The 13,673-nt window shown below is 40.2% G+C and overlaps 1 protein-coding gene across 3 annotated transcripts in view; it reads left to right on the top strand.

Annotated features, from left to right (window-relative positions):
• cadm1b (cell adhesion molecule 1b) overlaps positions 1–13,673 on the top strand; it is a 166,425-nt gene that overhangs the window by 127,944 nt on the left and 24,808 nt on the right. For all 3 annotated transcript variants that reach the window (XM_031296390.2, XM_031296388.2, XM_031296389.2), the window contains 3 exons: positions 7,816–7,974; positions 11,440–11,536; positions 11,804–11,976. In XM_031296390.2, coding sequence (XP_031152250.1) covers positions 7,816–7,974; positions 11,440–11,536; positions 11,804–11,976 — 429 coding nt within the window. The remainder of the gene's footprint in view (positions 1–7,815; positions 7,975–11,439; positions 11,537–11,803; positions 11,977–13,673) is intronic.

Here is a 13,673-nt window from a genome sequence, read left to right as displayed (position 1 = left end):
CTCTGTGAACATTTAGTTACACCTTGACTGCTGATTGAATTCTATGTTTTTTTTAAGAGCACCCTACATCTTTTCTACTTACTTTGAACCATCGATACCTGGTAAAGATGGTGATGAACTCGTGTCTTCACATTCCGTCTTCATTTCAGCGCCTTCGCTTTCTGCAGAGAGCCGTGGTTTATAATCTGGGGTGGTGAAAAATCCTTATTACCTCTCAGTTATGATTAAGGGTCATCAATTATTCATTACATACTTAGTGTACAGCAAAGGGGGATATTCATTTTAGTCATATTGTATTTACACAGGGTCGATATATATCTGGGCTTGTTGTCAAATTATATATGTATTAGAATGGAGAGGATTCATTTGGCTTGTTGAGAGATGAAATATATTAGACAAGAGCGAATCTGAAGCTAAATGCCATCTGTGCCTCCAGTGTTCCCTACAGGAGTCGAAGTCAATTTCTGTTTGTGAGTTGTCGAGTGGTTGTGTAAGGGGAGGGGGGAGACAACAGGATGGTTAGATCGGTGAATTGCCACCGACGTGCTGAGCGGGGCTAATCCATAGTGGCAGTGGATACATAAAGAGAGCCAGAGAGTCACGCCGTCCTGTACCCCAGGAAACACAAATCACTGCTCATTATGGACGTGCTAAACAATTCATTAGCTCGAGCACGCGTTGAGATTTAAAAGCCACACATCACACTGGCTTTAAAGAATCTCCGTGATCATGTTTTTCTTACGTCCGTGTGCAGGCAAGACAGCCATAATGGCAAGAAAGAAATCTGCTGGCTGATTTAAACACACTTTCAATTTGTCCGAATTGGTTTTGCAACCATTTATCATGCTGGCAGGTAGGGGACTGATGGGCTCCGGCCTGAGAGAGACTCCACACACAAGGTGGCAAAATGCTTGTTAGCATAAATGACAGCTGCAATATTATTTAAATGTAGTGAAGCCCAGTGCTCGGCTGCAACTGCTGCTGGAGTACAGGAGATTCGTTAAAATGTGTGTGATCCTGTGAAACTGCAAGCAGAACATTTCATCAGAATGTTGCCATTTCAAATTCAGGAATCACCCTCTCTCTTAAAAATCAAATACAAGCTGTATCCCTTTTTGCTCTTATTATTACTCTTTTGAATATTATAAGAGCTTGAGCATAGTTTTATTCTTGACCTTGGGGATATTTGCGAAATAAATTTTCTAAACTCAAGGCTCACTAACTCACTTTTTTTCTGAGCTTTTGTCAGTATCTCACACTCTTCTTCAGTGAATCCAACTTCCTCACGTCCGACCTTTAGTAAAATACAGGGTTCATACGCATTTTAACCAATACTTTTTCATGACTTTTCAATGTTTTTTTCATAACTTTTCGGCAAATTTCCATGACTGTGTATTCCTGAAAATGTCAGTCGACATTATACAATAAGAATAAAAATCTGTGTTAAAGTTTACCCTCAGAGGTTTAACAATAAAATGAATGACAATTTATGTTGTTCATAGTGGGATTCGTAATATCGCGTCCCGAATAGAACGTTGAGGTTAAGACGACGTGAAATACATTTATTAATCACATATTATTATGCTGTGTTAAAAAAAAATTCCATGACTTTTCCAAAACTTTCTGGGTCTTTTTATGTTTCCAAAACTTTTCCAGGCCTGGAATTTGCATTTTTCAAATTCCATAACTTTTCCAGGTTTTTTCAAAACGTATGAACTCTGAAAATAGCTGTCAGGTCTTTTTTTTTTTTTTAAAGTAACATTGGTACCACCATATGAAGACGATGTGTGACTCGAACATCTCACATTTACCAACAAAACGAACAGCCAAAGACTGTGCAAAACATTTCAGACCGTCCTGCTAACCTGTATACATTTTACCATCAATGTACGCTGGAAAGTTTTTTGACTCTAAAGTCGCTGAAAGCTGCTGCTGTTTCAATCCTACGCTCGTTTTTGTAAGTGCAATGATAAGTTAAAGTCCAATAAGTAACATTACTTCATCAAACCGTATGAATGTGTGGCCCAGGCCAGGATAGGAAATTACCTAACAATGTAAATCAACAAGCCACTGACAGATATGTCCAAATTTGATTCATTCAATAAAATATAATTTTTTGTCTTAAATCCACCAGCCATTTTCATATTATACCAACAGTTGCAGCATCCTGAGCCTTTTTGGTAAGGTTACTAGGAAAACTCAGCCCAGGGTAGTTTTATTCTCCCCAAATCGCAACTTTTATCGCAATTTTTTACAAAAGCTCCCGCAAAATCAAGCATTTTGGGCCGCAACAATCTCAAAAAAAGGCCGCGAAATCCTGGAGGGACTGATTACTAAACAACCAGTTTTGACCCAACATCTGTTCGACATAACGGAATGACTGTTAGATCATTCATACTCATCAGCAATATTGTGTCCGGATTTTGCAGGACGTGAACATTGTATCGATAAATTACAGCGCCCCGTCCCATCCTGTGTGTCAGTTCATCCAGATGCTCTCCACATACTGTAGTTTTTTTAAGTTCCTATGGCTTAGGAGCAGCGACTACTGTATAATGGCAGGGAAAACCCTGAACAAAATAATTCAGTTACTGCAACTGGTTACAATTTCATTTATTTTGTAATTTCATTACATAACACCGTTACATGTAACTAGTTACTCCCCAACGCTGATTGTCTTAATGTTTAAGCCAGTTTCAAACAGCTTGATCAGTGGCTGCTTTTCAGTGTGTTGGCAGGCAGAAGACTGGGGTTAGAAACTGACTGAAAGAAAATGTCACCCTGAGAAGAGGCTACGCTTGATTGCTCCGGGATTGATCAGTTCACACAAGAGCGTTTGATTTGACATCTCTGCTGGAACAATCACATCTCCTCTGCATTCAGATTTGAGTCCTTCCACGACCTGATCCGCAGTTGTTTTCCTCATCAGGGCTTGGACAATTATAATGGCTCCATCTGTCTTAGTCTGATCGTCAAACATGACTCAGGACTTTCAGAAGTTGTTTTTTTTTGAATCATGACCAAAAATAATTGACACAAGGAGTCAAATCAAGGACTCGTTTTTTTTTTTAATGACAGTCCTGAGATGAGTGCAAGCAAAGCTATTTTCCTGATCTTGAAATGTGCTCTGTCTGTCCCTTCGGTATTTTGCATGGTGCAGAAGTGAAATGAGAGGCACAACTTGACTGTACTGCCTTGTCATGCAGACAAGGTAGTACAAGACAGGATGTTGGTAAAGAAATGTCTCTATGAGACTGCATGCAAGTAGCTCTGTTTTTTGCAGAAAATCAGCAGTGTTGGTAGTCTTGTCCATTGAGGGGACTGCAGCCATGACATGAAACATAACCGCCCAAACATAAATTAAACAAGTCACACATGTACCCTACATGTACTGATTTAATTGACAGATCGGTAAAACTGAGCTTCCCCACAAAGAATCAGGCAAAAGCACCACTTTAAATCTTGTGTTTTCCAGACGTGCTGATAAGTTTCTAACTGGGGATTTTCACTGAACTGAACCGGCTCCGCCGTTCGTCAATACCCACCAGGTCCGGATTTGTTGCGGCACGGCTGCGGCCATGACTGACAGCTGTAGTCACGAGGACCTGCGAGATCTTGCAAATTCACGTAGAATAGAACCACAAAACCAACAACAGTTTGTTTCCATCCAGAGGAGTAGAGGGGAAACAACTCTGTGCTGTGTTTTCAAGGTGTAGTGCAGGGAAATATGATACATAAATGATACATAAAATAAAATACACCGTGAGCACGGTGTATTTTATTTTGAAAATTAACCGGATGTTTTATTTTGTTTCTGTGCTCCACTTCCTGTCCCGCACTATCGCTGTGTGCTGAATTGCTGGGGAGCTCTCTGGCATCCGGCAAAAATAGAAGCTCTGCGTATCTGCTCCGGAGGGCTGCAGACTGCTGGAGCTGGGACGCAGTCGGAACGCAGCCGTTCTGCAGTCAGTGGAAATACACACATTGACTTTAATGAAAACCTAATGACTGAATGAATGGAGCGGATCCACAGACGTTCCGCAACCGATGGAAATTAGGTGTTAGAAATAGGTCATTCAGCATGAAAAAAGCATAAAAAATGACTAAAGAAATCTTAGGCGACTAAGACCAAAACAACTGATTAGTCGACTAATCGACTAAGAGGGGGCAGCCCTAGAGATTTGCCATATTGTGATTTTATATATATATATATATATATAGCGATATTGGAAAATATCCATATAAGTGTTGTGATAATTATTTCAACATTTCGTCCAACCCTACCACATTTGCTCTACAGTATACCATCTTTTCCTGAGCCAATTCTGTAATGCAGCACTGTGATTGGTATGAGACAATTATCGGGACTGTCTGAGAGGATAATGACTCACCACGCCCCTCCAATTCATACTCCACTTCACCCAACTCTTTGGCGCAGGTGCACATGGAAACGCCCTCACTGACCTTACAAATGTGACCTATCAGTCCTTGTGATTGCACGACGACAATAAAGCCCTTAATGCGAAATGTGTGTCGTTATTTGGCAAGGAACAAGACTTGGCATTGTTCTGTGAGCGTTACCGCTGATCACCGCACTCCACTTTAACTAAAGATGGTTGGAATTAACTCATTTGGTGTGTGTCACGTTAATGCTCTCTGGGCTTTTTAGAGTGAAGTTAAATCACTTAGATGTAGGCTATAGTTAACTGCTTTCAGGGGGCAAATAAATGTATACCATACGATATAGCCAATGTTTAGACCTAGAGTACACTGTTTGTTCTACATCCTATAAATTATTAATTTATACTCTGTTTGCCAGTCAGTATTTTTTACCATCGGATTAATTCTGAAGCAAAATAGCAAGATAATCACAGTTACTAAATGAAAATCAATAATTTTTTATGCGTTCCCATCAAACTTTTTACTCCTGTTATCATTATGCTACTTGCTCTTCTTGAACAGTCTCTGCTTTTCAAACAGCCTGTTCTCTCACTGCAGTTGAGTGGTCAAATTTAATACTCTCATTCGCATTGACCACTTACCTATCGTCGTATATTTATTTTATGTAGGCAGGTTTTGGATGGGTGGGTGTGTGTTACACGGGGTTAATATCCATCAAGAGGCCACATATGTGTGTATTGGTGATCATCAACTGTGGAACAACAGTGTTTTGCCCTCCCTGAGTCCAGTCGGGCTCCCCTGTGACAAGGCTGAAATGGAAGTGTGCTGCAGGTCAGAGTGGGGCTGTAATTATTTCCTCACTTCATTAAGTGCGAGTAAACCATCACACTCAGCACTGCAGCTAATGTGATGCCCCTGTGGCATTGTAATGCTCTCTAAATGAATGCCCCTCTGACAGCCTAGAGCCTAGTGGGCAGCAGATTACTGCAGGGTTAGCCTCAACAAAGCTCAACCCTCAAGCTGCAGAGGCATTCATTATCAGGCGTATATGACCCAGCCACTCCTCACTGCTCTCATCAGAATCGAAGACCTCGGGCCCGTCTGAATCCTCTGGTCTCGTTCAGGCGCCACATCACTGAATCATAAATTAAATGTATATTTAAAATCATCTGAAAGCCCTCCGCTTTGACAGGTAATTGTGCTCTTAATAGCTTGAACTATTAGGGATGCACCGATTGTGAAATTCTAAAAAATAAAATTTAAAATAACAATATGGCTGATGCCCGGTGTTTGTTGTTGTTGTTGTTGTTGACCCCATAGGGCTGGGCGATAGGGAGAAAATCAGATATCACGATATTTTTGACCAAATACCTCGATATCGCGGCGATATTCTAGGGTTGACAATCGGTGCTGTAACAAAACATCTTCACACTTACATTTTAGATAAATATTTATCAGTAATGTGGACATAATGTCTAAGTGGGGAAAAGGCAAATAACAGAACAGCTAGAACAGTCCGGTAAGTTCAGAAAAGTACATCACTTTACTGTAATGCAGCCTATAAAACCAGGAAAAGACAACACTTATGTCATATCACGATATTATGATATCAAAAATCTAAGACTCATATCACAATATCGATATAATATTGATATATTGCCCAGCCCTAATACCCCATATTGTGCCAAGGAAATAAAGAAATATTCATAATAAAAAATAACTGAACTGTTTGAAAGCCATTAAGCATTTCATATTTGAACACATTCAAATCATACAAATTTATGAAACAGCCTTTAATATCACATTATTTCACCTGCCTTGATAGCCTACTTTACAACTATCAACTAACACTTTGGTATTGGTGTTCTCTACCACTCCAGAAAATGCTTCTCCCTTAATTTTAGAAAGAAATTGGTGCAACAACTTATCTTACCAATTATGGACTATGCTGATGTTGTATATCAGGTTGCACCCAGCACTAATCTGCTCCCTCTCAATGTTGTTTACAACAGAATCTGTAGATTTGTTCTTGGATGTCCTTTCACAACTCATCATTGTATTATGTATGAAAAACTACCATCACCCTCAATAAGAAGACATCAGCAATGGTTACAGTTTATCTATAAATGTTTACATTTCAATTACCCTAGTTATCTAAAACAGCTTATGGTTCCCTATTCCTCTACCTACCACTTGAGACACTCTACACAACTTTTTTTTTTTTTTTTTCGGTCCCTGCTGTATCTTTCGCTACAGCTAAGAAAGCCTTTAAGTTTAAAGCACCCTCAGAATGGACCTGTCAAATCTACCTGTAAACATTCGATCCAGTCTATCTCTTCACTCCTTTAAAAATGCCCCGTTTTCCTATTACAGTACCAACTGCACCTGTCCATAATCCTCTACAACACAATGATAACACCCCTTCTAATATTATTAATATCCAGTTTCATTCTTGCTCTGCGTCAGTTTGTTTGTTTGTTTTGGTTAACTGTTGTGTCTAAATGATTGTACTGTTTATCTATTTAATGTTAAGGACCCCCTCGAAAACGAGATGCTGCATCTCAAGGGGTTACTCCTAATAAAGACATTTTCAACAACTACCTATACCTATACTAACTACAACTACTATAGATACTGTAAGCATATCTGCCTTGTTGCAGCTCAATCCATTTTTCTTCTCATCCAAGATGTGAGACGCAGAGCTAAGCAGCGGCTCACTGTCCTGGTGCTGGTGCATAGAGCATAGGTATTTGCGTGCCATTTGTGCCAGAGCTAAACAGAAGTGTATATTTCACAAAATCACTCCAATATTCAAGTGCAGTCGCATTTCTGCACTCTTACATCATGCCAGTGTCAGAGTCGTGCCAAGCCAGTGGCTTCTTCTTTGAATCAACAGCTGGCTATGCCAGCTATACTGTTGTCCGAGTCCGACCGGAAATCACCAAAAAGACATTTAGCTGGCGAAAAATAGATGCGACACAACAGAAACATTGGCAACTGCCATGGTGAATGTTATCTTATTTATTATTTGCAAACGGGGTTCAAAAATAACTTCATCATCCACCAGTCAAATGGCAAGAGAATCTTCAAATTTTACCAGCTCCTCAATAGATTACAATAGTTTTTTGGCTGTTAAGTGAAGCAAATTTACCAGCTACTTGCACATTTTATCAGCATTTGGCTGGTGGATGGTGCCAATCTTGGAACCCTGTTTGCAAATAAGCTAAGTATAGCTTTTTCCGATGGTAGTCAACGAGGCAAATATCAATGTTCGGCCGATAAATTGGTGCATCCAAAATTACCACCTGCTCATTATGGTCACTGCGGGTCGGTGCAGCTGCAGGATTTGAGATTTTTTTTGAGCTGTTAAGCTGTAAAACCTTTTTCCCCCCTCTCGTTTTTGTGTTTTTCTAGGTGAGACTACAGTTGAAGAGATGTACGACAGGATGTTTACTGTCACCAGCCGAGTAAGATTCTCTGTCACTAAAGAGGATGATGGAGTGCCAGTGGACTGCATTATTGACCACCCTGCTGTAAAGGACCTCCTGGCTCAAAGACACTTGGAAGTGCTATGTGAGTGACCTAAAGCTGTACTTTTTCGAGACTAGAATGATACTAAGACCCCATAGACAGTGCTACAGACTTTCTCTTTCTTGCTTGGGCTAGTTGGAGACTTAAAGTTATGCTTTTTGGCTTTTCCCCTTTCCTTTATTGTGCTATATCTTTTTTGTGCATGTAATAGGTTTACAAAGTGAAAAAGCCCAAAGTCCACCCCAAAGGGACTTACCCTTTCCAACAGAAAACACTGTTCACAAACTCCTCCAACAGGGCTGGACTGGCCATCTGGCATACCGGGCATTTTCCCGGTGGGCCGACGCACTTTTGGGCCGAATCGCCGATATAAATAGGCCTTTTTTTATTTATTTTTTGGCCGCACCGGCCCATAAAGAACGCACAGCGACCCTTTGGTTAATTTTCTTTATTGGCACTGGCCTGACCCAATCAAATCCAGGAACCCTCTTCCCACTCGGGGCCGCAAATTTACGAATCCCATGGCCACGCCTCCCGGTCCTGAGACACAAGCTGTAATAGTTATGCTGGAAGTTTAGCATCCACGTTAAAATGGACAAACAACCACCAAAGCGTAAGGGAGATGCAGAGAAATTATGGGAGAAAAAGATTAAGAATCTACAGGCGGATTCCTCAAAATGTGCCAAAATTTCGGACATTGTATTGTTGAATTGCTTAATTAGCTTCTCTTTTATTGGTGCTCTCTTCCAGGGCATATACTACTCTCAGCTTTATTGTAGCTTTTGGGAAGGGTTATGGTTATTGTATTTAGCACTAGACACTTTTTACAATAATTAAAATTAGCAGTAAACAGTTTTTAAAGTTGCTAAGCCAATATTAAGCAAAATAGTAATAATAACAATGATGGCAATACATATCAAATATCAATAATAAAAAATAATAATAAAAATACCATAAATATACAAATCATAACTCTAAGAATTAATTAATTATTTAAGGGTAAGATCAACAGATAAGTCTTGGACCCCTCTTGAAGGATCCAAAACCATCACATATACGCAAAACAGTAGGCAACTCATATCATAGAATGCACGCATATTTGCACTGTCTGCAGGGAATGTGTCTGACCAATCACGGTGGGTGTGGGCCGCCTGGGCCAAAAATGCCAGGGCCAATTTTTTGTCCCAGTCCAGCCCTGTCCTCCAAACAGCTCTATTGTAGTCCAGCCTTTACTTCCGTGACCAACGTGCGTCACTTTGTAACACACGTTATAATGCTCGCCTAGCTGCTAGCATGGCACGCCCTCATACTCTGCTTCTGACTGGCTTGTGGTGCTGATCTAGCTACTGCGCATGTGCGACTCCCAACAAAGATGGAACATAAGTGTGATGCTTCACTCTGTAGCTAAAACAGAGAGCTCAACGCACAGGGTGAAAAGAAGAGCTGCAGCAATGTGCAGTACAACAAAAATATGGTGTTTTTTGAAAATTAAACTATGTAAACCTATTCTGATATAACCTCTAAATACAATTATGAACCTGAAAATGAGCATAATGAGCACTTTAACTACTTATTGGTGTATGCTCTGGCATTTGTTGGTATCATATGCCTATTTCAAACACTTCTGCTATTCCATTGGTACCACCCACTAACAATAACAATCCCAGTTTTTTAAGTTAAAAAATAATAACAATATTCAGAAATGTTTACAGTCAAATTTGGGAAACTTGGAAATAATTACAGACAGAAGAAACTACACAGCTGACATCTCAAAAAGCAAGCAACACAGACAGGGTCCTTTGACAATCACTAGCACAATTATGCTGCTTGGAGAGAGTCGAAATATTTGGCGTAATCAACCTTTCAACTCTAAGAAGACATACAAGCTAGTTTTGAGCAGAAAGGTGTTCAAGTTCCTCTTTTTGTCCGTGGGCTAACATCATCTAGGTTTGTCTTGAGGACAAAATCCGTTTGTGATTTAAATGAATCATTTTAAACACTTGTCTCTGAGTCCGACCAAAGTTAAAAATGGAAAGCAGCCACCTGGCTATTACAGCTAACTGCATAGGGATCAACATCCTCTCTACAATGGTGGCGAGTGCAAAGTTAGCATGACCCATAGAGTCACAATTGCCACATTTATGGGAAACACGCTCGCTGCTGCCTCGTTAGCTAACGTTAGCTTGCTAATTCCACCCAACATGCCTTCATCATACACGGGTTACAGAAAATTAGCCAAACAAAGTTGTCGCTCATGTGGCGATAGCAATGTGCTTTCCTACGATGTGACAAGAGTGTATGAATGAAACATTAAGTTGTTACATTTTACTAATTTAGAGGCCAGCCGGCTGGCTAGTAAGCTAGCTTACTTGCTAGGGGGCTAATTGTTTAGCGGTGCAGAAAGAGAGAGTTCTATTACGGTCTTTACATTAAATATCACGGTATAGGGTATTAGTTTATTAACGTTAATTTGTTTTGTAATGTGTAGGTATGTAGAGATCTTTTAAAAGACATGTTATTGTTAAAATAAATATACCTAAACAAGTATAGTTATGTATATCTCGTATGTTTGCCATCTTATGGCTATAATGTGCAAAAATAGATATTCCAATCATTCAGTGTTTTTTAAAAGGAACATTCAAACATAATTTTAGGCCAGTTTTGACTGGTCTTATGTGTATTGGATTGATCAGATGAGATGGGAGCCTTGTGTGTGCACTCTTACAGTCGTTTGTTTGCTATTCCCAATACCGTTTTCATGCTGAACAGCCAATGAGATGGATTGGCTGTTCAACCGACGGCCGCCAATGCAGACGGTGCGGGACACACTGCACAAGCTAGGGCGACGGTCGTTCACCATCGGACTAACTTGGACCAGCAGATGCCTTGGTGTGTCAGGGCCTTTATATGTCATAAGAGACCCAGGGTATTGTCTGACCATCAGATCATAGATTTGATTAGATTTGCACTGCCTGTCTGTTATCTGTGGATCATGTAGTCCTGGTATTCTAGTCTCACAGCCAACTGGTGCCTTGGCCCATGAGATACAGCCACCACAAGGGATAAAAACAACTTTTGCTTAGATGTCAAATGATGTTTAGGTCTTCTTTAAATAGTGCATTGATTGAAGAGGTAATACAGGCTGCCTTACAGTGTAAAACATCAAAGAAAGGTTAAGGTAGCCTTTTGTAGTCTGTGTCGTATATTCATTTTTTTCAGGTAGACTGTTTTGTCTGACCTTTCAAGGAAAAAGAGAAAGCTTGAATGAAACCGCTTGACATTTTGGTAATCTTTGGTTAGCATTGATAAGAAGAAAAAAGAAAAATTATGTAAGGTACTGCAGACGTACTGGATGTCTACTGAGCACATTGGATAATCATTTCATCATCCTCTTTGTTTCACTTTTGGCTGTTAACTTTTGCTTTGGCTGTAGGTATGAGGGCAAAGCCAGTTTTGTTATAACTTAAGACATTGGAGTATTGTAAATATCCAATCTTTTCTTTCCAGATAAACCAGAAGTCAAGATTCTGGTGGCATATCCTGACGGTTTAACCAGAGAGGGTGACAATCTAGATTTGACATGTATCGCAGAAGGAAAACCACAGTGAGTACACTGAGCAAATGGACGCACTTCAACAGTTTCATACTTTCACTGTTTATCCCTTTTCTGCCAGTCTGATCACCCCCTTAACCTTCACATTCCATTGTACCATTTAAATGTTTCCAGTTGTTTGCATGCTGTATAAAGCATATCAGTAGACAGGGCCTGCCTATGGCCCTCCTCAGACAATTTCAGATTTGACCTTTATTTCAGATTTCTAGCCTGGATAGACAGCGCCTGAGTGATGTGCGTGGTATTTGTGTTCTCCAGTCCCCATCAGATCAACTGGCTGAGAGTAGATGAGGATGTGCCGCCTCACGCTGTGGTCACCGGCTCTGATCTGTACATCGAGAACCTCAACAAGTCCTACAACGGCACCTATCGCTGCGTGGCATCCAATGCTGTGGGAGAGGCCTACGACGACTACATCCTCTATGTATATGGTAGGTATTAGGCTTCATTGCACTTGATGTTTAAATTGCCTTCATCACTCTTTTACACTCAGTCCCTATTGCTGATATTATAAGGTTTATAGACATAACTACATACAGCAGCTTTGGCAGTCAGGGGATTGTATTGAACTATAAGATTTACTACAGTGTTTGTGCAACAAACAGAATCACATTTCAAACGTATATGGGTGTATGAAATTCTTGAGAGGAACAGGGAGCTTAAAATCACAGAAGGTGGCTGCAGTTGACAAATCCACAGAGCTCTGAATTCATGTTGAAGATTTGGTAGAAGATAGGATAAAGTGGTTGTTAACTTTGAATTGGCTTGTCAGGAATCCATGAAGTTAATCACAGCCCATGACAATTAATCTCAAATTTAAAATACTTGGATTTACTTGTAAACCTCCAGTGTTGAAATAACTAAATGCATGACAACCTGGTTTAAAGAAACATATTCTTCAGTTGTAACATGTATTAAACAAGTGTCCAATAACAATCTTAATTTGTTGAGGCATCCATATGAATTGCAGACATATTTAGCAGTAACCAACAACTGTTACAAAGTAATGTCTGCTACAAAGTCACAAATAGCTTACCTGTAAAAATGTTTTGCATAGTAACATCAACTCAAATGAATGCAGCAATAAGTAGGCCTATTTTAGAAATAGAATGCCATTATGTATGTGAAGACACAGAGGGAGCAGTCTCTACATTCGTGGTTAAAGATAATTACTTCAAACAGTGCATCTCTGTAACATTCCTCCTGTCAACCAATCATACAGTCTAGTTTTCTTTCAACCAGTTGCTCAGGCAGACTGGCTTGTTCAGATTTTCGGATGATAGAGTTGACCTCTTCTTCTGCAGAATATTGCCTGCGAAAGAGAACAGTCTCTCACATGGCACTGTTGAGGCAGGTGTAGCCAGGTACCTTATTGCAATATGGGCCAGCTTACCGTATGCACTTGCTTGTGATGACCATGTCCAGTGGTCTCCAGTAAGTGCAAAAAAAGTACCTTCTGCCAACTGCCTCACTTTCGTAGCTTTTTTCAACGTCGTACAGTTCATGTATTCTCTTAACAATAGTTCCCCTCGAAGATAGCTTGTATGATGGGTCGCCTGTGGTGATCTGAATGATGTCTTGAAGCCCCCTCCGTCCTGAACTACGTTGATGGGCCTGCAGTCTGTAGCGACCCATTTAGCAATTGCACTAGTTAGCTTTGCTGTTGTCGTTTTGTTGACAAACTCGCCCCGGTTGCACTCCGCCAGTCCTTCTTCTGGAAGCTTTTTATAACGAAAATTGCCCTTAGCAGAGCGGGCACCGTCTCCTCTGTCATCGCTTACTCACGTTTGCCGTGCCACACGTGTCACACGAAGCGTAACCATCCGCACTGAGATAACGGGAAGAGGTTGGGGTCAAACTTGATAAAATGCTTAGTTTACGTTAAAAAAATAAGGCGTTAATTTTTTTTAGATTAATCGCATGCGTTAACGTTGACAGCCCTAATGTGTATATATATATATATATAGGGCTGGGCAATATTTCAATATTATATCGATATCGTGATATGAGACTAGATATCGTCTTAGATTTTAAAGAATTGTAATATCGTTACATGGTAAATTTAGTCTTTTCCTGGTTTCAAAGGCTGCATTACAGTAAAGTGGTGTCATTTTCTGAACTTACCAGA

The sequence above is a fragment of the Sander lucioperca genome, chromosome 5 (assembly GCF_008315115.2).
Source record: "Sander lucioperca isolate FBNREF2018 chromosome 5, SLUC_FBN_1.2, whole genome shotgun sequence".
Lineage (NCBI taxonomy): Eukaryota > Metazoa > Chordata > Actinopteri > Perciformes > Percidae > Sander > Sander lucioperca.
The sequence above is the reverse complement of the archived record's forward strand: the minus strand, read 5'-3'. Positions and strand labels throughout refer to the sequence as shown.